The sequence below is a fragment of the Larimichthys crocea genome, chromosome X (genome assembly GCF_000972845.2).
Source record: "Larimichthys crocea isolate SSNF chromosome X, L_crocea_2.0, whole genome shotgun sequence".
NCBI lineage: Eukaryota > Metazoa > Chordata > Actinopteri > Sciaenidae > Larimichthys > Larimichthys crocea.
In genome coordinates, this window is record NC_040020.1 from 16,583,516 (window position 1) to 16,605,801 (window position 22,286).

A 22,286-nucleotide genomic window follows, 5' to 3' on the forward strand; every position below is an offset into this window, starting at 1 on the left:
GGATCCAGATCAACCTAAAGCTGAAATTTGGCTTGTTAGAGGCATTTTTATGCACTTGACTCTGAACCAGGATCCTTTTTCTAGTTAAATCTGCACAGAATTTGATGCTGAGCTTCCAGTTTCTTTGAATGGTCATGGTGATTTCTTCCATTGTTATTTAAATGATGCTCAGAGGTTCTTTGACTCTTTCTGCCCTTTCAGTCAGTCAGTCTGGTTGAACCATTTGTTCTCCAATTGCAAAGCTGTAGCCTGAAAGCCTGAAAGATTTTCCTTTCAGCTGTTTACTGTACTCAATCAAGTTTTTGTGGCAGGTATTCTGAAACCTTTGAGCAGTAGTACTGTATGACACTCAGGTAATGCTGGTTCTCTGCAGCTTTCTTGGATTTTCTCTAATGACAACCATTCCACCTGTGTCTTCCCAGTGAGAGAGGTAGCAAGTGTGTTTTCAGAGAAGGAATGTTTCTTTACATTTATTCCAAACCCCCCCTCAGTGTAGATTAAGTGGGAGGTGGGGTCTGTCCTCCTTCTGATGCCGCACGTCACTGCTCTCTATCTACCCACTAATACTGACTGCAACTGCATGGGAACTTTTCAGTCTGCTTTAAGATAAATAGTTTTATTTTAGTCATTTTGAAAAAAACATTGTCAAATATTTTCCTTGACTTATTGACCTCATGACATATGGGTTGTCATGTACTGAGAAATTTGTTCCATTTGTTATTGAATGAAAATTGCTCCTTTTCTCAAACTTCTGACTGGTTCAACTTGAAAAGCAAAAACAAAAACATATTTTAACCAGTTCTTTACTTTGTTCCAACAGGAAGGCCGGCCTCATCCTCTCCCAGTTGGATGAACTTTCCCCATGGTGTAAGGGTCTTCTCCAGGAGCCGAAGATTGGCCTCCGCAGGATGTCCCTCAAGTTCCTGTCCTGCCGGTACACTGATACCAAGGCCTTTGGGCTGAACTGGTCGAACATGGGCCAGGACGTACACAAGGCCTGTGACGAGCAGACGCTCACTGTCATGTACAATGACTACGGTGAGCCCAAGGAGCTGTAAAATTATTCAGAGCTATGAGTTTTGTACAGGAAATGGGAGATTAAACCCAACAAAGAAACAAATAAAATGCAGGTTTCGCATTTGTTTCCATAAGCTAAATGCATTTATGGTGTCATAAACAAGCACTAAACATTATTTGAAATGCCATTTACTCTATAAAGCTTTACCACATTACTGGCGAATTAGTTTAATAAGAGCTTACAGGTGATCTCTGAAGCTTGATGACCATCTAACAAACTGGGACTTTGTTAGATTCCTCTTGTATGTCTTGCAATGAGTCAAAATGAACGCTAACTTGACACATTCTGCAGGTGCTTCACGATAAAAACGGTCCTTGTTTCATGCCTTTTAATCAATTCTCATTGGTCCTATTTCACTGTTGTATGACTGCATAATAATGCCACATTATGCATCAAAATCTTATGAACCGAAGCACCATTGGGAGTCTGAGAAAAGACATGAAGTAAGTAAAGTACTAATCACAGGGTTGGCAGTTTGATTGAAGTGTCCTTGGTCAATACACTGAATTCCAAATTGCTCAGGCCAAGACCTTGCACGGTAGATCGCTACCATCAGTGTCTGTGTGAGTGTGTGTCAATGGATGAAAGAGAGGTAAATTGTACAAAAGTGAAATGTAAATGTAGCCATTTACCTTTTACTGTGAAGCCACTGCAGGCACAAGAGAAAACATGTTACTTAGCCGTTTTAATTGCTGTTTAGTTTGAAATATTGCAAGACAGGAATAGACCTAAAAGCATGGAAAACCGAAATGGATCAGAGATCACTGTTATTCCATTATATTTGTAGGAGGTTTTGCCTGCATGCCTTCAGCCCTCAAGGACAAGGTTCTCCAAATATTTCTGTTTTAATCATTTAAATGCAGAATGGCATAAAAAAAATCCATCCCACAATGAAGAGTGATACAATTCGGAAAAAGCTAAAACGGTATTTTACATTTTGTTTTGTATTCATTTATGACATAAAATGCAATTATCTTAGAAAAACAAATATCTTAGAGGAACTAAACAAAAGACCATGCTTTTTTATTTCGATTAACTTCTTTGTTGGACCCAACAACCCTGGTTTTAAAACCCTAATAAATAGCACCTTTTTTTACCCTTCATTGCAAAAATCTGTCATCTTAATATTGTAGCCTAGATGGGAAAGCTTCATTTTATAAGGCTTCCTCATATTCAGTCAGATATTAAAAAAGCAAATCTGGGACATAAAGGGCAGCTCCTTTGTGCCTCCATAATCCAAACAGGCATTTTGGTGAGAAATTACAAAAGGCAATTTTTGATGTCAAACAAGTGCCCAAAACTGATCGAGACCTTTTATTGAACCACATCCATCCCACAGTCTGGATACAGTTAGTTGCTTCTTAGAACTGTCTTCTAAAGTCGAAAACGAAATGCTTAATTCTCATAAAAGTTTACATGAAAAATGGATCCAGGAGATTTTGGGTCTTATAAAGATTTAACCGTTAAAGTTTATTGTAGCTTTAGTTTCACTGGTACATTCCAGCCATTGGTTAATATTTTACAGCTTCTGATGCTTGTCGCACGCCTTTAATATGAATTACTGTAACAGACCCAGCAGGTGAACCATTCATCATGTATCTCATCAGCTGTGCTATGGTATTGGCTGCTGTATTGTGTGGAGTTGCTTCTATATCAAGACTTGCAGTTTTCAACTATCACTTCTCTTCTGACATATTTTGAATGAAGTCAGTCTCATGAACTTGTACTTACAAATCTAGTTTAGTCTTAGACTCATCCATCATGTTGAAAAGTTAATGCAGTGAAACATTTGTAAGGAAATGTCATGTAGCGACATTGGGGAAAAAAGACAGTATTTCACAGTTATCCATTCTGCAAGAGAGGTGAGGTAGCATGTTGAACAGATTTTAGAAAGCTATCAGGATGTTCTGCTGGGAGTTATTTTAGTAGTATAGACATGCAAACAAAACTTGTACATAGCATCATCATAAAATTTTAGTGTAATAACCTGCTGAATGTAGTATTGATAGTTTGCATTTATAACTGAAGTTGTTATACAGGAGTTTTACTAAATAACAGGCGTCACAGAGTACGTAAACAGATCAGTTCTTTTTTTTTTTTTTTTACATGTTCAATGAAACCTGCCAAACCATTCAACAGTATTCTCATTCATCGTTGTACTTACTTTTCACATCATTCACTACGGTGGCGTATTGCTGTCACACTAGAAAAAGAAATCTGCTCATTGGTATAACAAGATGTTTTTCATGTTATTATGACATAAAACGTGAAAATATCTGGTTACAACATGAAAATATCTTGTTATAACAATAACCTTTTAATGATCATATGTAGTACTGATGAGTTTTTCTTTTTCTGGCAGTGATAAGCTTCTGTACTTCACGATCTAACCAATGAACGCTGTTAAAAGTGATAATTCTGTACTGAAACTGCAAATGAACAGTGTCTTAATGTTTTTTTAGCTGCTTCATGTTTAAACTTCATGCAATAATGTATAAGTCTTAGAAAGCTTTTTCTCACATTTCCTCTAATACTGTGTGTTTATCGTGACTATGTTTTAACTTTTCTTTTCTTTATAACTGTGCGGTGGCCATGTTGGACATTGATGTCAAAGAAATGCAAATGTATATTAGTTGTTGATTTTTAACAGATCTCATATGTGAATACTAAAATGAACACTTGTAGATTTTTGTATAGGCAGCAAAGTATTTCATAAATGCATCACATTATAGCACAGGACAGTGTTTCTCTTCTGTATATAAGTGTACAACAGGTGATATTTTACAACATTAACGTGTGCATTAGTAGATACAGTATTGTATTGTAATATCTGCTGTGTAGCTTAGTCTAGAAATTGAAACAATCGCAGTTCTGATGTGATGAGTAGAGGTTTGACTTTAATTTGATCTAATGTTTTCCACTACCTGAAACTGGATTGGACCATTGTCATCAACTGTGTGTGATTAGTTGATGATACATAGCTGTACAAAAATAAAGTAACATGACAAACTAATTAAGTGGAATCTAACATAAAAAAGAATACAGTGGCAAGATGGAGACCTCATGAGAAATGTAAACCAAATCTACCCTCTGCATGATATTATTCTGTCTATACTGTATGTGGCTATCATCAACTTTTACACTTTGATCTTTGCTACTTCAAAGAACAATAAAGAATATATTGTGAAATGTGGCTGTGTAAATATTCTATAATAGAGCCTGACAGGCGTCAGATAAAATTAAATCTCTGTGAAGTATAATTTTACTTTGTCTAACCTCCTGACAATGGGAGGACACAGTAAGATTAATCTGTAGATAGGACAGCAGCATTCTTGCTCTAACGTTCTCACAAATAGTCACTAAGACACAAAAACATGGAAAAATTATAACCAATGACAATATAAAGAATGGACAGCACATGCATGATGTCACCCATAGATTTCTGAAGAGCCATTTTGAAGCTCAAAATCTTGGCCATGTTGGTAGTCCTGCTTCTTCTGCCTCCCAGCTAAACTAAAAGTAGGCAAAGACGTGACTCATTGGTAGACGTAAGGCTGAATGACGCCTAGGCATTCACACAAGCCACCTGTAACCCCACCCACCTGACAAATCAAAGTGTTAATCCTGCAAGTCTGAACAGGTAATATCTATAAAACTTTACTCTCAGTACAGTTGTCATGAATGACAACGAAACGAAATTAGCTATAGAGACCAAAACTGTGGCTTATGGAGACTGACTTCTGGCCACTCCAGGAGTTGCAGTTCTTGGGACTTCCGCATTGGCTTCATAACTCAGCGACAGAGGTTGGGTATTACACAGACAGACTAACCTGTCGAGGTAGCACTAAACCAGAGTTATAACTTTTGTCATGTTTTTGTCAATAAAGTCTGAAGTTACGCTTTAATGATGTGAGATATAACAGCTTTCACCATCACCTCTTGTTGGCACAAAATGCATTCTGGGATACTTTAAGAGAGTTAAGACAGTACACTTGAAGCGGTGATAAAATCCACAAGAACACGAGTACAGACAAGAACGCGTACATAGTATTATTATTATTATTATTATTATTATTATTATTATTATTATTATTATTATTATATATCGACGACAGTCAAGTTGTTGTAGCAGTAGGAACTGAAGTCATGGGTCATTGGTGCTATACAGTTTTGTCATTGTAGGATTCTTTTTTTTTGTTGGATTAGGATCTATTTTGTTTCTTTTTTTTGTAATTTTGGTGGACTGACCCTTTAACCCTTTATCGGGCAAGGAACCATTTAATGGTCACTTCCATGGGCTTTTAAAATGGTGCCCCACGTCTCTCAATAAAGGCGCAGAATCACGTGACTTTCTCCAGCCAATCAGCGAATGTCAGGCTATGTCACAGGTAGCGTTGCTATGGCCTTTAATGGATCCTACCATAGACATATATACATAGACGCCGCACTGTATCACGTGCGTGATATGTTGAAATAAGTGTCACAGTGACATATTTTGGGTATTTTTTTTTACCCTAGGTGGGCAAGTGACCATATATGGTAACTGATTTGCAGCCTAAAACTGAAAAAAAGAAATAATGACCAATAACACTTCAGGGTTGAAATTTTAAATTTCCAAGTATTTCAATGAGTGCCCTATAAAGGGTTAAACTTGTCTCTGGTTTCATTTGTGAGTTATGCAAGACTCACAAGTACTCTTAAGTATTATAGTACCATTTGTTCTGTATACAGATACAGATCTGTAATTATGCCTAACTTGATATTCCTGTTTATGCACTGACCAAATGCATTTTCACATCTAAACCACTGAAATTCTTGCTCTGGTATGCAACATTCAGAGAAACTGTTTTTTAATTTGAGAAAGAGAAATAAGCCTACTGCACGGCCAGATCAAATAGCTGGTATATTAAATGGATAATATCCACAGTGAACAACATATCAGATGGTCACAGATATCAGATGTCTGACAGCAGACACCAGTGGAGGTGGTTAAAGTTGAGAAACGTGTTTATTTACTTGCTTCTTACAAGCTGCAGACTCTGCTGGAGAGTCTGCTGTATTCCTCTCCAGAGAGAGGCTGATAATGTCAAAATGTCAGAAAAATAAGTTAATAATAAGTGACATATAAGTTTCTGTCTCCTCTTTGCTCCCGTTTTAGTTTTTAAATGCATAAAAGAATCACTTAAAATTTGTTTATTACATCAAGGCTTTTTGACTTTGTAAGGAACCTTGATTTCAACAAAATTAAACAAAAACTTTTTTTTTTCAGTACATCATAAAAATGCTCTGGTTGAAATTATGTCCTTTGTGGTGTTAGGGTCGGTTTCGTACTGGTTATAAAAATAAGATTATAAAGCAATAATTAGAGCCAAAATGGAAATCATGAATGCACTGTTAGCCAACACACTGACAGCCACCTCCTCTCCCATCAGGTGACCTTCAGGGGATGCTCATTTGTCCAGTATAGCTGGAAAAAAACACAACAGACAAAGACGGGCATATCCAGACATGTGAGGTCACTTCACTCATTTGACTTGCAGAGGGACATCTCCAATTTGCAGCATGCAAAAACGAAAAGAAGGTTTACGGTGAGCCAAGTTCTAGATAACATTTTTGGAGAAAATGAAGGAGAAGACACAGATCAACATAGCGATGCAGAGAAGCAAGTTTCCAAGGAAGAGGACAATGTGGCGTACCAGCCAGAAGACACAGACACATCTGAGTCTGATGAGGAGGTCACTGGTGCTGAGGCTGCTCCTGCTAAAGGATTCAAGTCAAAGCTGAGTTTAGTACCTCAGCATGCACATGGCAGGGCAGCTGCTGAAAATGTCATCAAAATGACCCCTGGTATCGCAAGGTTTGCTGTGACCAGAGTCATTGACATAACAACATGTTTTGAGCTACGCAACAAAATATCTCTGCAAAGAACACACAAAAAGTGTCACTTTTTGTCACACATGCATCTAAACACACACACACACACACACATGCACACACACACACACACACACACACACATACACACATGTTCTTGCACAGATTTATTTTGATTTAGCTTTCTAATAGTTTTGGGAGTAGTAATTGATTTCTATTGGTTTGATTTGTTTGATTGGTTGTTGTTTGTTTGAACTTGCAAATCAATATTTTGTGTTATGACCTGTTCTGTGTTTCAGTGTGTTTATATTGAAGTTTTATTGCTGATAAAAGTTTTTTTTTTTCTTGAAGAAAATATATATTAAAAATAAAAAAATAAATCAAGCAAATTCATTTCAGAGATGTGTTCTATACCCCTCAGTAATATTCAGGTAACACAACAATCTTATATTTATTTATATGATTCTCTTGAGGTTAATTTTTCTTTTTTCTTTTTATTGAAATCGAGAGGTATACTGATTTTAAAAAAAGGCCAAGAGACCCACACCAAAAATATTAAACCCAACATTTTCATGGATAAGGAAGCCAAGAGATGATAAAAAAAATTGGATGATAGGTTAGTGTATTTTAAATCTGATTTAAGACACGGGTCGAACCGTTAACACTGGGGATGGTAACAGAAAGCTAACACAGGAGGAAGGATGAACATAAATAAAATCAAGGAAGACATTGTAAGGGTCGATATAAAGTTGCTATTTATTTCATATAGAGTATAAAGTACTGTAAAATATCACAAAGAACATGATTACACTTTTATAGATACAACATGTGGATCATGTCTGGCTAATGGATACCAGAACTGTTCTAACATACAAACATGCAAGCAGGAGAAATTTGAAGTCTGTGTTGAGCAAAAGATATGCTCAGGCTTCCAAAAACTCTTCTCTTTGTTTCAACTCCAATGTTACAATTCTAAGTGCATCTTTGTTTCAGTGGAAATCAATAATGTTCACATTGTACAGTCAATATTTGATGTTACCGACTTTCCCTATTTCGATTTGGATGTAATTATTTATACTCATAAATATGTGTTAATACAGCTAAACAGAAAATACACCTTTGGGAAGCCCAACATGCTGTATGGTACAGATATATGTTTGTATTACTGGATTTGTTTTACAAATAGAGTGTTGACTCGTGTGACTAATACGTGATGTAGTACATGTGTTAGGTGATCCAAATATATTAGTCTATACAGGTTAGTCTTTACAGATATGTTTCCTTTTACATTCCTAACAAGCTAGATGTCAGAAAGAAGTCTTTGTAGAAGGATGTGATGGGTGTCACTGATTTCTTTGTATTTTGGAGGATTTGTTTTGGTCTGCCGTGAGGACAGTATCGTTCGTCCCGCTTGTCCTCATTTGATTTTCAGTAGCCATCGGTTAAAACGCTGAACTGCCGTTCATCAACAACAACTGGTCTGTGTTTTGGCTATAGTACGATTTGAATGTGGGACTAATTCTATGGAATGCTTACATCTCTCCTCTGACTGGATGCTACAGTAAACACAGTTGGTAGCAGTAGTCCTCACTGTAAGGTCTGTGCCTGTGCTGAACAGTTTCCAGGCACAGCCAGTTCTTTTGGTTTCTTTATCCCGAAACTAATCAAGTCCAGAAAAAGACTTGAATCCGTTTACAATAGTGATTTGATCCAATTACGACGACTTGATTTGTACAAGAGTGGATAAACGGCTTTTTAACCCTATTTGAACTTGACCTCAGTGTTTTCTCAGTTCGGCAAAATATAATTTTCTGCTCGTACACAAATCCAGCAGCGATGATAACCCCTGACATCTTAACAGGAAGAGAAAACAATATACCACATTGATGTGTGGATGTTTAGATTTGTTTGTGCAGAAAGGATTCACATGACTCGTGTGCGATGCTTTCTGACAGTAAGATCACTCATGATAAAATAAAAAATGGTCTGACTTTAATCACATTCTTTGCATTACAAATGTTAAAAATTGAATATCTTTTTGTTTGTCTGTTGTGGTGTATAGTCTGTGGTTTGACTCTGTTTAACACAAGTTCAGCCTCTTTCATCCCTCCATCTTACTGCATTCCTCCTCCGGCTCCACCTCCTCCACCTCCTCCTCCTCCTCCTTCCAAGTGTTTGGCTTTGCTCTTATTCTCCTCAGCGTCCGGATCTCGGCAAGTGCACTCGTCCTGGTCGCAGTCCGCCCCAAACTGAATGACCTGTAAACAAGCACAACATTCAGTGCTCGACTTCCCGAAGCCGCTATAGATCTTTGGATCTGCGGCTGCATTCAGACAAAAACACAAGATGTGACTTCTCGGGCCTGTCTGGTGCAGATGTCATTTTTAATGGATGACTAACACAGAGAAACACACAGTCCATTTCGTTGGTTTTCCTGTTCAAAGCACTCTGAGATGGCCTTTGATGAAATCTGATAAAACCCTGTGCATATCTATGACCTCTTCCAGTGTAAGTAGGTGGATGTAAAGCAGCAGGGTCAAAGGAAATATTACATCAGGACGTTCAGTACAAGCAGAGTCACTGAAAAATGCACTAGTTGAGGAGGCGTCCCAATAGGGTTGTTACATTTCAACTGTAGCAAAGAGCACTATTTTGAATGGCAAAAACAGACAATAAAAAATACATTTACTTGAAGTGACCTAGCAGCTAGTGAACACTTTTACCCCCACCTCTACATTGCTGAAAGGTAAGTAGCGCTTAGTAACCTGAGCTAGTCTTAGTGGACTTGTTGTATTTCCTCACAGCTTCAAAGAGGACTCCAACGGCCCCCCGGAGGCCGATAAAGCGCATGATGTCAAATGGTTCAACGTGGCCTTTGAGCCGCGAGAAACCTTGAGGGTCTTCGGGGGTGGTGGAGGGAAGGAGGGAGGAACGCACCGCCGCGGAGGTGAACGGATGAACACATGTTAAGAATCAACAACAAGAGGCTGCCAGCTCTTGTCTAGGAAGCGAGCCATCACCACAGGTTGCAAAATAAACTCTGGTGCCCCGCGAAGCAGTCTGTTGCAAGAAATGTAAACATTCGCTCCTGGAGAGAAGGAGTGAGAGGGAGATTGAGAGAAAGAAAGAAGAGTGGGAGGCAGAGAAAGAAAATAAGGATGACGGCAAGCAAGGCGAGAAGGAGAGTGGGAGGTAGCGGCTTGTCGGCCTTCACTGCTGATTGCTCTCAGTTTTGGAGGGAGACGGGGTTGATGGCAGGGTAATAGTTTCACTGAGGGCTCTCAGTGAGCTGCAGAAGGCCCAGCTTCGCATAAAATGCCAGCAGTCCCATTTAAGACGAATTGGTGCGGCCATTAAATGTTTCCTTAACAGCTTCATCTTGATTCATTGATGCAGGCACAGAACAAGCCAAGCAATACTCCACCTTTGATGCCTTCTAACAACCTCTGGAAGGAAAGAAAAGGCTTGTTTTTGCCTCATCCACAGAAACAAAAGCCAAGTCTTTTGGCTGTTTCTGGGTGTTTGGATTATTTGCCTCCCCGCTGTTTACTGCAACATATTCATGAACAGAATTCATGTGACAAGACCAGGTTTCAAAGTGATGAATTCAACCTTGCGTGCAATCAAAACCAAATGTAAAGTCTAAACTTTAATAGAAAGGAGAATCACGTCTTCATTGTCTTCCTTCTGTTCGCTCTTCACTGCTTTTACGGTACTACATTTTGACACTTTGTCGGACTACAACACAGACTCCAGTTAACAAATCAAAAGAAGATTATGTTCTTCCATAGATGGAGTGGCAGCTCAGATCTTTTCTTCTGGAGCTTTTCCCTGTTGGCCCATTACTGAATCCCACCTGAATCATCTCTCGTGTATCCCTCCTCCCTTGTCATCACTGAAACTACCTCGTAAATAAAACCAATACTGCATGAGCTCCATAAAAAGGAGGCAGCTGGCCCTGCTGGAGTGATCCAGACACAAATAGATATGAATATTGATTCAAATATTTGAGATCAGATGCGGCTGCCGTATCCTGCCAGACACTGGAACAATCCTTGAAGTGGCCGTGTTAAAATAAGGTAAAAGTCAAATTCACCTCAACATCATCTGTGTGTCTTTACGACTGATAAGTATCGAAACCGTGAAATATCCCCACTCTCAAGGTTTTTTTCTTGTGTGGGCAGCGGAGAGAATGTGTGATGTGGGTCACGCTGTGTTAAAAACCTGTAATTTCCTACACCTGCACAAGTGGAGCCACATAGAAACAGAGAGTTCTGTAAACAAACCCACCATCCACCGCTCTTCATTACCCCCCTCTGCTCCAGCGCTCTGCTGGAGCCGCGGTGGCAGTCAGGATGCTGACTCTCACGGCGGTTTAGTTCACTTCCTCAGAACGACCCCCGCTCGCTGAGCTGCTGTTTTACAGTGGCCGAGAAAACCGCAGACCGTCTGTAAAAGAGCAGTTAGTGGCAGTCTGGCAGCTCATTTATTGTGATGGCAGCTACACACTCGCTGAACTCCTTCTCCATTTAGGAAGGAGCTGCCGGTGAGTCATGGCGTGCTGCGGACATGAAGGAGACAGCCAAGGCTCGGCCAACTGTAGGCCATAGGAATTAATAGGCAGGGCCCCCTGAATGAGTGTCATGAATGTGTGGCTGTACAGTAGCCAAATACGGTATAGTAAAGGGGGGTGAGAGAGAGGGAGCTACTCCCCAAACGTCCACATGGAAGAGAAGTTCTCATGAAAGCACAGAAAAATAGGAAAAAAAGGTGTGTTTATGTAGAAGCAGTTGAGGGAATGAGTGGCCTGGTTTCCACCACTGGCTGCTCATTATTATTCATACCATTCCTCTTAGCCACCCAATATATACAGCAATCATTTAGGGCAATTAGTGTAATGTGATGCATTTGCATCTTGTAGCGAGCACGAACAAGCTATCACCAGGGAGAGTGTGTTAGGACGGATAAACACACAGATATCCAACATATTCGTCAAGCTGATTAGGCCTGCACTACGTGCGCTTTTTTTTGTGTTTTTATAATGCAATTAGATTTTGGGCCTACATCACACTGTGGCACAGCAATAAACAAACCATTCACATCTCCACTAACACTAACGAGGCTTTAAATTAAGTATTTTTCATGGGGTGGAGGGGGAGGGGGGGGACCACCACCAAAATAATGTGTGGGGTTTTCATTCTCATTAGCAAAAGCTGAAGAAAATCTCATTATATATTATGTCCATAAAACTGTTTGCGATGTCCTGAACTCGAGCTAGTTCCTTCTGCAGCGGAGAAATGGCCTCGTATGAGAGGTGAGAAAGTGTACAGCAGCATGGGGTGGTGAAAACCTGCTTATTTACCATTTGAGTGGAAAAGCTGGAGGGCACAAGTCTCCTCTGTTGTTTTAAGTACAGATGAGGGAGACTAAATAGGCGCAGTCGTTAACAGGGAGAAGGGGGAAAGTAGCAGGGATCTGTGTTTGTTTGCTTAGTAGAAGTCTCCTGCGTAGCGGCGCTGCGCTCGTGCCAAAAGAGACGGATTTCTACTACTGTAAACAGGAAGAATCTGGCTTTGCATCCAGCTTCTAAGCTCCATCTTGATTGCAAGATGTGAGCCCGGGAGCGAGCCAAACAACACTTTGCCACCTTCTGAATAAAGTGTACAGAAACTGTAAGCTATATCATATCTGTTAAAAGAATCACCCCCCACCCCAAAATATTTGTGTTATTAAAATAAAAACAGATGTTGTGATGAAAATCAATCTGTCTCTTCCTGTGTAAATATGGCAGACAGGGGCCGCAGCGTTGGACGGCTCTGTTTGTGTACCTTTTTGGTGGAGAGCGTGGACGGGCAGCAGTCTCCTCCGTCATACTGGCAGTAGGCCCGGTTGTTGATGGTGTCACACCAGCCGTCCCCCTCAAAGGGCTAGACACAAGTTATAAACAAGAAAGAGTGTTACTGTTTTCCCCCAAATGATCATTTCACCTCATGCAGCATGGAAGGTCAAAAAGAACAAAAATCAAATGACTCAGCATCTTCCCAGAAAACTGATTTTCAGTGACACTATCATACGATAACATTGTTTGGAAGAAATGTCCACAAAATGAATGAAAATAAAAACACAGCATGATCCAAATCCAACCCAAATTGTACGTTCAGTCACACCAGAGTCTGCAACGCATCAAAGAAAGCATGGTGCAGATGGACATTTGCTGTTAAAGATATGACTTATATATACCAAATTATATATACCTTTTGCATGCCATTGTTTGCTGTGCAGCATGTGATCCACCACTACCAGGTGCTTTCTGCACTTCAGTGGCTGCGTGAACTCAGCCTGTGCTGCAGATGTCAAGCTGAAGCACTCAGGGCAAACAAGTCCAGCCAATCTAAGGCAACCATGTCGATGAGTTGTTTTAGATAAGGAGCAGGTAAGCTACCTGTGGTGCTAAATAGCTTAGCATAATTTGTTTGCGTATTCGGTTGACACAGAATGGGTAATAGCTAAGATTAGCACACGTTAGCATAATACTCTGGGTAAATCAATTTGTTTTTCACATTAGCTTTGTAAAAGTATGACTTGTTTGAATATTTAGCCTGTGTTGAGATCTACAAAAGAAATGACTGGAATGTTTTGCTCATAGAAAATCTGACACTGGCTCACCACTTGAGCTACAGCTTGCAGCTACATGCAGTCTGTTGTGATTGAGTACGGTGTATTTGCCGAGATGCCACGAAAAAAAGTATGATGATACCACATGCCTGATAAAAATACATGCACAAAATGAAGAAGGATTATTTCGTGAAAAATTATGAGTAACATGATAAAGCACCTCATCAACAATGGAGAAACTTCAGAGTGAACAGGTGCACCATGTTCACAAAGCCAATAGCTTCTGTCTTCTATCTATGGTATTCCAGGTATCCAATGAAGTACTCCATTGGTATCAGTATCACTTTAAAGTTACTGGTATTATTTTTAAACGATACCCACAAAAAGAAGGCACCAGTCGTAGTATTCACGGTCATTCACCTTGAAATCTAAAGAAGGGAAAGACTGAATGTGGCTGTTTATGGGTCTCAAGAATTATGACTTTGTAACTTGATGTTTGCTATGGAAGTATGGTATAATGAACTGCATTATGGTACTGACAAACGACCTGAAGCCTTCTGCACAAGTAGAAATGGCTTCCACTTTTGGAGTCTTCGTGAAGACATGGAGTGAAAATAGTTTCTTTTGGCAGTCCAGGATAAACACTGTAACAAAGTGATACAAAGATTCGTTCAATGGCTTTACGCAAAGAGAGCTGGTTTACGTTTCAGCTCATTTTGCTGACCTTTTATTTAAACTAGGATGGATAGAGTAGACAGGCAGATGTCATTTGATGACTGTTCAGGTATGCTTCACCTTACTTAGAAAACCTATTAATGACAATTCCTCAGACATTTTTTTTGCAATGTTCTGGCACAGTGCAAGGGTCCTTCTGGAGGAACTCTGGAGTGGCACGCAAATTTGTGGAATTTAAGTTACACAGAATCTCAAACACGTCATGATGAAAGTCTTCTTAATGTTTTCAACTAAAGCTTGAGGGCTTCCCTGAAGTGCCAACAATATGAATATAAGTGCTGAGTGCCAAAGATACTTCTGGCTTTCTCAGATGGGCTGATGGAGTCATTTCAAAGACTTAGGGTTCTACCTAACCTGCGCAGGGGGAGAGAGCAGCTGCTGAGAAGATTTCTGCAGTTTTCTCTTCACTTCAAAGAGCTCCCTACTTGACGAATCCCCTTGCCTTTCCCAACTAAACTACCGTGGCATAAATAAATCTATTTAATCGTTCTGTTTCTGAGTAAATACTTTACCAGCAATTGCACCAGATGCCTCACCCAAATCACTACTATTATGTAAATCTTAGAATCAGCTTTATGGTCTAGGACAGTCATGCATATTGCCAACTTGCTTAGCCTGCTGTCAGTTTTAATTGAATTTTAAAGATTTCCATGGCTGAGCTTTAATGTGGGTTGGATCTCCGTTTCACATGCATGTCTTTCCTCACTAAAGACCCCACACTTTGCCCATATGAGGTTAACTTTGAGGTCAGGGCTCATGTTGAGGTTATTTAAAAATTACATTCCCCTCCAGGCAGCATATATTTTACTCTCAACAGAAATGCACAAACCCATGAAGAGTATTAAACCAGCTAGAGTTGGCTTTGCACCTTAATCCCACATGTGTAATTAAAAGGTCAACTGGTTTGCGTATTACTATTATGCAGTAACTCCCTTCAAATCAGTGTAAAAGAGACGTAGAAAAGCAGCAGCAGCCAAACCCCACACCTTGCTAACATAAATATTCCACCTCTTAGTGTTGGCTTTTTCTAGGGGAGCATGTGCTGTCATCAGAGCCAGCCAAGCTCTTCATCAGAACACTATAAAACATAGATACGAATTCAAGTGAACACTCTTCTGTCAAGCAGCAATATATTTATTTTTTACTTCCTACCAAGTATCTGTGTTATTCTTTTATTAGCACACATTTTATCATCTCTCCCTCTTTCACCCTGTTCGCCCTGCTTGCACAGAGCTCTCTGAAAACAGCTGGGGGAGTGTGAGGTTTGCCCTTTTCTACTCTGCATGTGTTTTTTCCTTTTGATAGGAAAGACAGTTCGTGGAGTTCAGGAGAGTTATTTGTGTGTGTGTGTGTGTGTGTGTGTGTGTGTATGTGTGTGTGTGTGTGTGTGTGTGTGTGTGTGTGTGTGTGTATTGATGGTGGTTGTAGTAGTAGTACTGTAGTTTAGTACTATCGTGAGCCAGGTATTGTGGGATATAAGCCATAGGACGTAGTGAATCGCTGGCTATTTTTACATACTCAGAAGAGAAAATATAGTGAGAACTAGGTTAAAGTAAGAACGTGCTGTAGAAAATAGAAATTATCTAATTTTATCTCATCGCTTTTCATATTTATAAATGAACATATAAGTTAATGTGTTTTTGACTATTAGAAGCATGTTTAGTGGAATCTGAAAAATATCAGGGGGCCAATTATATCAGCCAATATTAGCCTATAACATCAATGTCGGCATATACATGACGATACTGATACTTCTTGTTTCGGTGCACTGATGTCATATTTGACAATAATATCTGGGGACGGGCCGTTTAGCTCAGTTGGTAGAGCAGCTGCCCCATGTACGAAGGCTCAGTCCGACCTGTGGCTCTTTCCTGCCTGTCATTCCCCGTCTCTCTCTCCCCACATTCCTGTCACTCTTCAAGCTGTCTCTGTCGAATAAATTCATTTGTTTTGGACCACTTTTGGACTAAACTGTTTGGGGTACAACGATGCACATCAACAATTAGTAATCCTGGCTTTCACCCATACGCAATGTTGTGAAAGCGATACTTTCTTTTCGTTTTTGAGTCTACATGCACATGTACCTCTTAAAGGAAGCCAAGCAGCTTCATAAATGTGTTACCTGTGACTCTATTAATCCCTTAACCTTTAAAGAGGAAACCAGGTTTCTGCTTACACGTCCTAGAAACGCCATGTTACCGCCAAAATCTGTGAATAAACAGATGACTTAAGTGCACATAAACGCATGATTGACTGAACTGACTGCCAACTTTTGCTGCTTGTGCTTCCATATTAAAACATGATTTGTCACCGGGTCACCTGTAAAACCTCCTTTTTATGGAAGAACTGCTTTTAACGCATGTTTTCCAGCAATGGGCTGACTGTATGTCCCTGGGACACATCAGGGAGGACCCAGAACACGCTGGATGGATAACATTCAGTGAACAGCTTGCGAACACAACAGGATGCCACTGAAATCAGTGGAAGATATGGCTGGGGCGATGTACATTTTGCCTTCCATTTAGTCTGTTGTCACCTCAAATTGGACCCAAATAAGTTACTGAGAACTACTCTTGATTTTCCAGTCAATCTACGTTCCAACCTTCACCTATGGTCATGAGGTTTTGGGTAGTGACTGAAAAAATGAGATGGCCAGAATGAGTTTCCTCCACCAGGTTGCCGGGCTCAGCATTAGAGATAGGGTGAGGAGCTTGAACTCAGATAGAGCCCCTACTCCTTTGCGTTGAAAGGAGCCAGCTGAGGTGGTCTGGGTATCTGAATAGGATGCCCTCTGGGTGCTTTCCGTTGGAGGTGTTCTGGGCGTGTCCAAGTTTGGAGGAGACCGCAGGGCAAACTGAAAACCCGCTGCTAGCAGCTAGCAGAAGAACTCAACCAGATGTGAATTGTTTTAAATCAAAATATGTGATGTCAACAAACAGCAGAAACAAAAATCTTGGTAGCTAGAAAGCTATAGCAGTATAGCTATATATACAGTACATGTATAAAATATACAGTATATGCAGTACACGTAACGTACCTGACTCTTTCTTGGATAGCAAGTCTGTATTTGGAAAGCTAATGAAACCTCCCCCAAATGATTACTCTGTGGAGAGACCTGTGGTTCTTACTCCATTTGGACTTCTTCAATTCCTTGAATTTCTTTTTTACCAAATAAATTATAAATGATTCCGCTGTCCAATAATTAGTCTGTCGTCTGAACTAACAACCCTACTCTTCTGGCTGCCCTCAGTCTATTGGGACTCGTTTATTTTATTTGCTTTTGTTGTATTTATCTTCAATTAAACAACTACGGAACATGTGTTCCAGAAGAAATTCGAGGAAATAAAGTCAGGCATGACAACAACAAAAATTAAACTTATTTAGCTAGTCTTGTTTTACAACAGGTGTGAACAGATTGCTGAGTTCACTTTAAGTCCACTTTAATTTATTTCAATCCTAAACTTTTATCTAAAGCAACCAGGAAACTTTTAACCTATTGAAGGCATGTGGCAGAGTTCGTGTATCTCCGGCCACATCCAGAACTACAAATAATCAATCCTAAGAGTGAAACTCGTTTTTCTTGCTTTAGACTGCAAAGTTAGTAGAAAGTGTTTTCATCATATGATCAAGGTGAATAACACAGTGTCCACCAACCAAATCGTTTAAATGAATGGATTCTATGTTCTTTACCTCAATGCCTTGTATTAAGTGATGCATGAGTCAATACATTTAATTGGTTTAATGTTACACACTCTTAACACAAATTTGTCATCATTGGTCCAGCAAACATTTTAATGATCCGTAGAGCATCCTAAGAAAATGTGAAGACACTTCTAGAGAGACACAGCAGTTATCTTGTCAGTCATGTAGGGATAAATAATAAAGAGTAGACAAAACCATTACAGAACAGTCTTAGTCTGGCACATGGTACAGGAGCTGCTGTGCTGATAAGATGCCTGAGCTGAATTGTCAACTGGGTTTTAAGAAAGAACAGAAAGACAGGCAGAGTGAGAGAAAGAGAAGGAGCAATGGCATCTGGATGAGATCTGGCATACAGCATATGCAGCACATGTGGTCCGGTATAATTTACAGTGTTGTCATGGAGGAGTGGGTTATAAGCAACTGTTTTGCCTAGCAACATTCACGGGAAGGTGGAAGGGGAAAATGTAGTGCTGGCAGGTAGGAGGAATATTTTAATACCGTGAGACATCAACAGTTTATGTGTTCCATCGGTAGTTCCAACCTTTTCTGAACCCATAGATGAATGCCAAATAAAAACTATCTGGGTTTATGATTTTAAATGATTTACTGTCACTGTTGAAATATTACTGAGCAGAGATGGATGTTAAATTGCAGATTAAACTACAGTAATTTTCATTTATGATACAAACTACTGTGGCACACGATAATTGATTAAATTGAACAAACTCAAAAAACTAAATTCGTGCTACAGTGGCCTCTAGAGGCTGCAATGTTAAATAAACCCCGCAGTATATTGGCCATTTTGCTATTAGTAGTTTTGATAAGAATAATGTGGAGTTAATCTTGAACGTGCTGAAGAGAAGACCAGGAGGTTGTCAGATCCTGAGGAATTTTTACCCCTGACAGCTTGAATGTGCTCGAGAAATCACAGTAATCTGTCTGTTACTTTTTTTAAAGTGTTACTTGTGTAGAAGTGGATGTTTTGGCCTGATGGTGACAGCAGCTTAATCAATATAATTCATGAGTGTGAAAGTTCATTGTTGACCTTGGAAACAGTAGTTTAACAAATTAATCACCCCGCAACGTCCACTTAGGAGCTTTCGACATAATCAAATGGTCTAAATCAGTGGATGGAATTTGCTCAGTTGTCATTTGAACAAAGCTGGATATGATCACTCCCTGATACACAAATACATAATATTAAATGACCAGTTCCATACTTATGCCATGTCATGACAGTTGAGCATCTCTATGACAAGTCAGCAAACTTTCGAAGATGACCATGAGATGTAATTTAATGCTTCAATGTGAACCATTCTGACTGTTTATTACCAGGTTGTAATGTCACTTAAAAAATTAGCTTTACTTCCAAAACTGCTCAGTTGCCTGTAACAACCTGTGGACTGATTTTTATGGAAGGACTGAACTGTTGAATGGACAATTGGACCAAGTACATTATTCTTGAAATGCATGTACAGTTCTGTGTTAAGAGGTTCTCTTTCAATCATCTCAGTATCTCATTATGGGGGTATGCTCTTCTGTGTAGTCTTGTGTCAAATCCAAGACCCCTATGCCAGCTTCTTTGGCTGACAGTTGTTGTTGGGACTGCTTCCAACAAAAGGGATACTGTAGCATCACAAGCTCATTCAAAAACCTCTTCTCGCTTTTCAGTCAGAAAACATATTCTCTGGACAGGGCTGCTAACGGGAGTATTATCCTAACTATCCACAGATCGGGCTAACATCTCAATCACTAGATGCAAATGTTTCCTTGTCGCGTACATAATACCGATTTCTTTGCCATGGAAATCCAGGTTTTCGGGAGAAGTAGTATGCGAGAGGGTAGCTGACTATCTGTATATCCCATGGCCAACAGTGCAGGCCAACTGAGGTTTCCTCATCCCCCTATGAAGAGAGAAGGCTACCAAAAGGAAAACGGGCAGCCAACCAGCTCCTACCCATTTTTGAGTGTTTGGAGGAGACAATGTGTTGTTGGCAGAATCTGTTTTCTACTGTAAACCCTGTCCAGTGGGGTGTGGACTTCAGGGAAAAGAAATTTACTACATGCCCCCGCTGAGTGCCTGGACCCCATTCAGAGGTTTACTTTGTCCTCCTCTGGTCCTCCCCTGCCCACCCAGGCTCATCACCGAAAGTCCTTCATGACTTATAGAACCAACACGTTTGGTTGCCACATATGACCTATCAGGCTTAATTGCAGAAGCTGTCAGAATAAATATGTGCCATTGCTGGCCACTGCCTCCAGCTCACCAAGTGTGCTGTCCGGTCAATGCGGAGGACTGTGCAGTATGATTACTCTCGAGCTTGATGGCTCAACCTCTCAGATATCCCTGACGAGGTGAAGCGCAACATCCTGGATGAAGGTGATAACCTGATCAGGCCTTTTGGCAATACTGTTGCAACTTTGCAAAACTAGTAGTGGAGAAGAAGAAAGATGCAGAAGCCCTGCAGCTTTGTCTTCCCAGAAAGATAAAGGCTACTCCTATTCCTCTCTGGGCCTTCATTTCGGCTGTGACTCAGCAGGCCCAGCACAAAATCAGCCCAGACAACAAAACAAGGGGTCTTGGCAGAAGAAATCCTTCACCTCAGCATCGACCCAGGGGGAATCTTGACCCCAGCCTCCTACTAGGGGGCAAGGAGAAGAAATACTTCTAGAAACTTACTGATATGAAGTTCCCCTCCCTTAACTCCATTCCCGTACTGAGTTTTGTCATCTTTCATAAATAATACTTGAGCAAGAGTGACAGATTAATAGAGATAAATAAGTGCAGCAGACTTGTGCATTTCTTTGTTCTGCTTGTTGTGCATCACTTTTATTGTGTTAGCAACACACATTACTCATCTTTTGTCATAGATTTACTTGCACTACTTGCTTTTTATATATGATCTGTCACAGTCAAAAATGTAGTCGTGCAGTGATGATAGAAAAAAAAAAGTTAAACGTCATGCCTAAAACTATCCAGCTGCTGTTTCCAATAAAAATCACATTTGTTTTCCCTTAAAAGCATGTAAATTCATCAGGAATTTGACATTGTTACCTTGTCATTGAACAGGAAACTTATTCCAGCTTACTTTGTACAACAGTAAGAATTCCAACACACACTAGGTAGAGTGTTTTCAAAACAGAAAGATTTAAAAGCTGTTTGTCGGCCTAAATAATTAATCTAAATCTAACATAATCCAGTGATTAATTTATTTTCCTTTATCATATAATACATTCGGCTTGGCAGGTATAACAACATTTGGCAATGCCAGGTTTCTTAGAAAAAAAAAGCTTTTTTGGACACGTTTGAGAAAAATTCTTGTAAAGTTTGAAGTGTGAGAATATCAATTTCTGCCTCAGATTTGTCATCATTAAATGTGAAGCACACTGGCTCTGATATCTTGAGTAGTGATGACAACAGGGATACAACATGTTTTGCTTTCTTGTTTAATATTATTAAAGATGTTTGTCTAAGGCAGTAAATTTAATGTGGTTATGCCCAGAAATGGTGTAATTGTTTCAAGGATTAAGTATTCCTTATCTCAACATTAATAAAATATCTTTGAAAATAACAGAATGGAAGCCAACTTGAGATCCTCCTGACACTGAGGCTTTAAAAGTGCACATAAAAACATACTAGACTTGTTATGCAAGGACAGAATTACTCTTTCACTCAATGTTTGTGAAAGCACCAGTTGGTTTAGCAAAAGGTATCAAACGTTATGTTCACAAAGTGCCATGGGGTGATACTTACTGTAGGTGCTACCAACTTGATTGGACACCAAAAGTACCATTCCATTCCAGTACCGGTTCCATGTATCATGGAAATCACCAAATACATGGTACAAAAGGTGCAAGCAGCCATAACCAACCATTCCTTAATTTACTAACATGTCATTGATTCCTGGGGGGGAACTGGGTGAGACTATTTACACACACTTTGCTGTATTTCATGCAGGACTGCTTGGATGTTTGCACTCTTACCTCACATGACTGGATGCAATGGATGTCTTGAGGGTCAGGGTACCACTTCATCATCCCTGTGCAGACTATGCTCTGAAAAATGAGCACATAAGGGCAACTGTTGAGCGACACAGGTGCAGGAAATGAAGTTTTTGTAATACTAGTTAAGGCAGAAGCAATGATTTAAAGTTGAACATCCGTGCTGTAGATGGATGATAATACCAACTTCCTTGTGGGTATTTCCAAATTAGGATTAAAATATCAAACCACCAATCCATCTATTTTGCTATCTCCTCAAAAGGTTTTCCCCTGAGTGTTG

General features: G+C 39.8%; 2 protein-coding genes across 5 annotated transcripts in view; one reads left to right on the plus strand and one right to left on the minus strand.

Annotated features, from left to right (window-relative positions):
• Positions 1-4,267, plus strand: part of astn1 (astrotactin 1) — a 369,281-nt gene extending 365,014 nt beyond the window's left edge. For all 4 annotated transcript variants that reach the window (XM_027282875.1, XM_027282876.1, XM_027282877.1 and 1 more), the window contains one exon: positions 821-4,267. In XM_027282875.1, coding sequence (XP_027138676.1) covers positions 821-1,058 — 238 coding nt within the window. In that variant the 3' untranslated portion in view covers positions 1,059-4,267. The remainder of the gene's footprint in view (positions 1-820) is intronic.
• Positions 4,268-7,690: 3,423 nt separating this feature from the next.
• The window catches only part of pappa2 (pappalysin 2), a 69,598-nt gene continuing 55,002 nt past the window's right edge, over positions 7,691-22,286 (minus strand). The window contains exons 25-27 of the mRNA XM_019268838.2: positions 21,989-22,060; positions 12,781-12,879; positions 7,691-9,210 (exon numbers count right to left, since the gene is read on the minus strand). Of these exons, the coding sequence (XP_019124383.1) occupies positions 9,067-9,210; positions 12,781-12,879; positions 21,989-22,060 (315 nt within the window). The 3' untranslated portion in view covers positions 7,691-9,066. The remainder of the gene's footprint in view (positions 9,211-12,780; positions 12,880-21,988; positions 22,061-22,286) is intronic.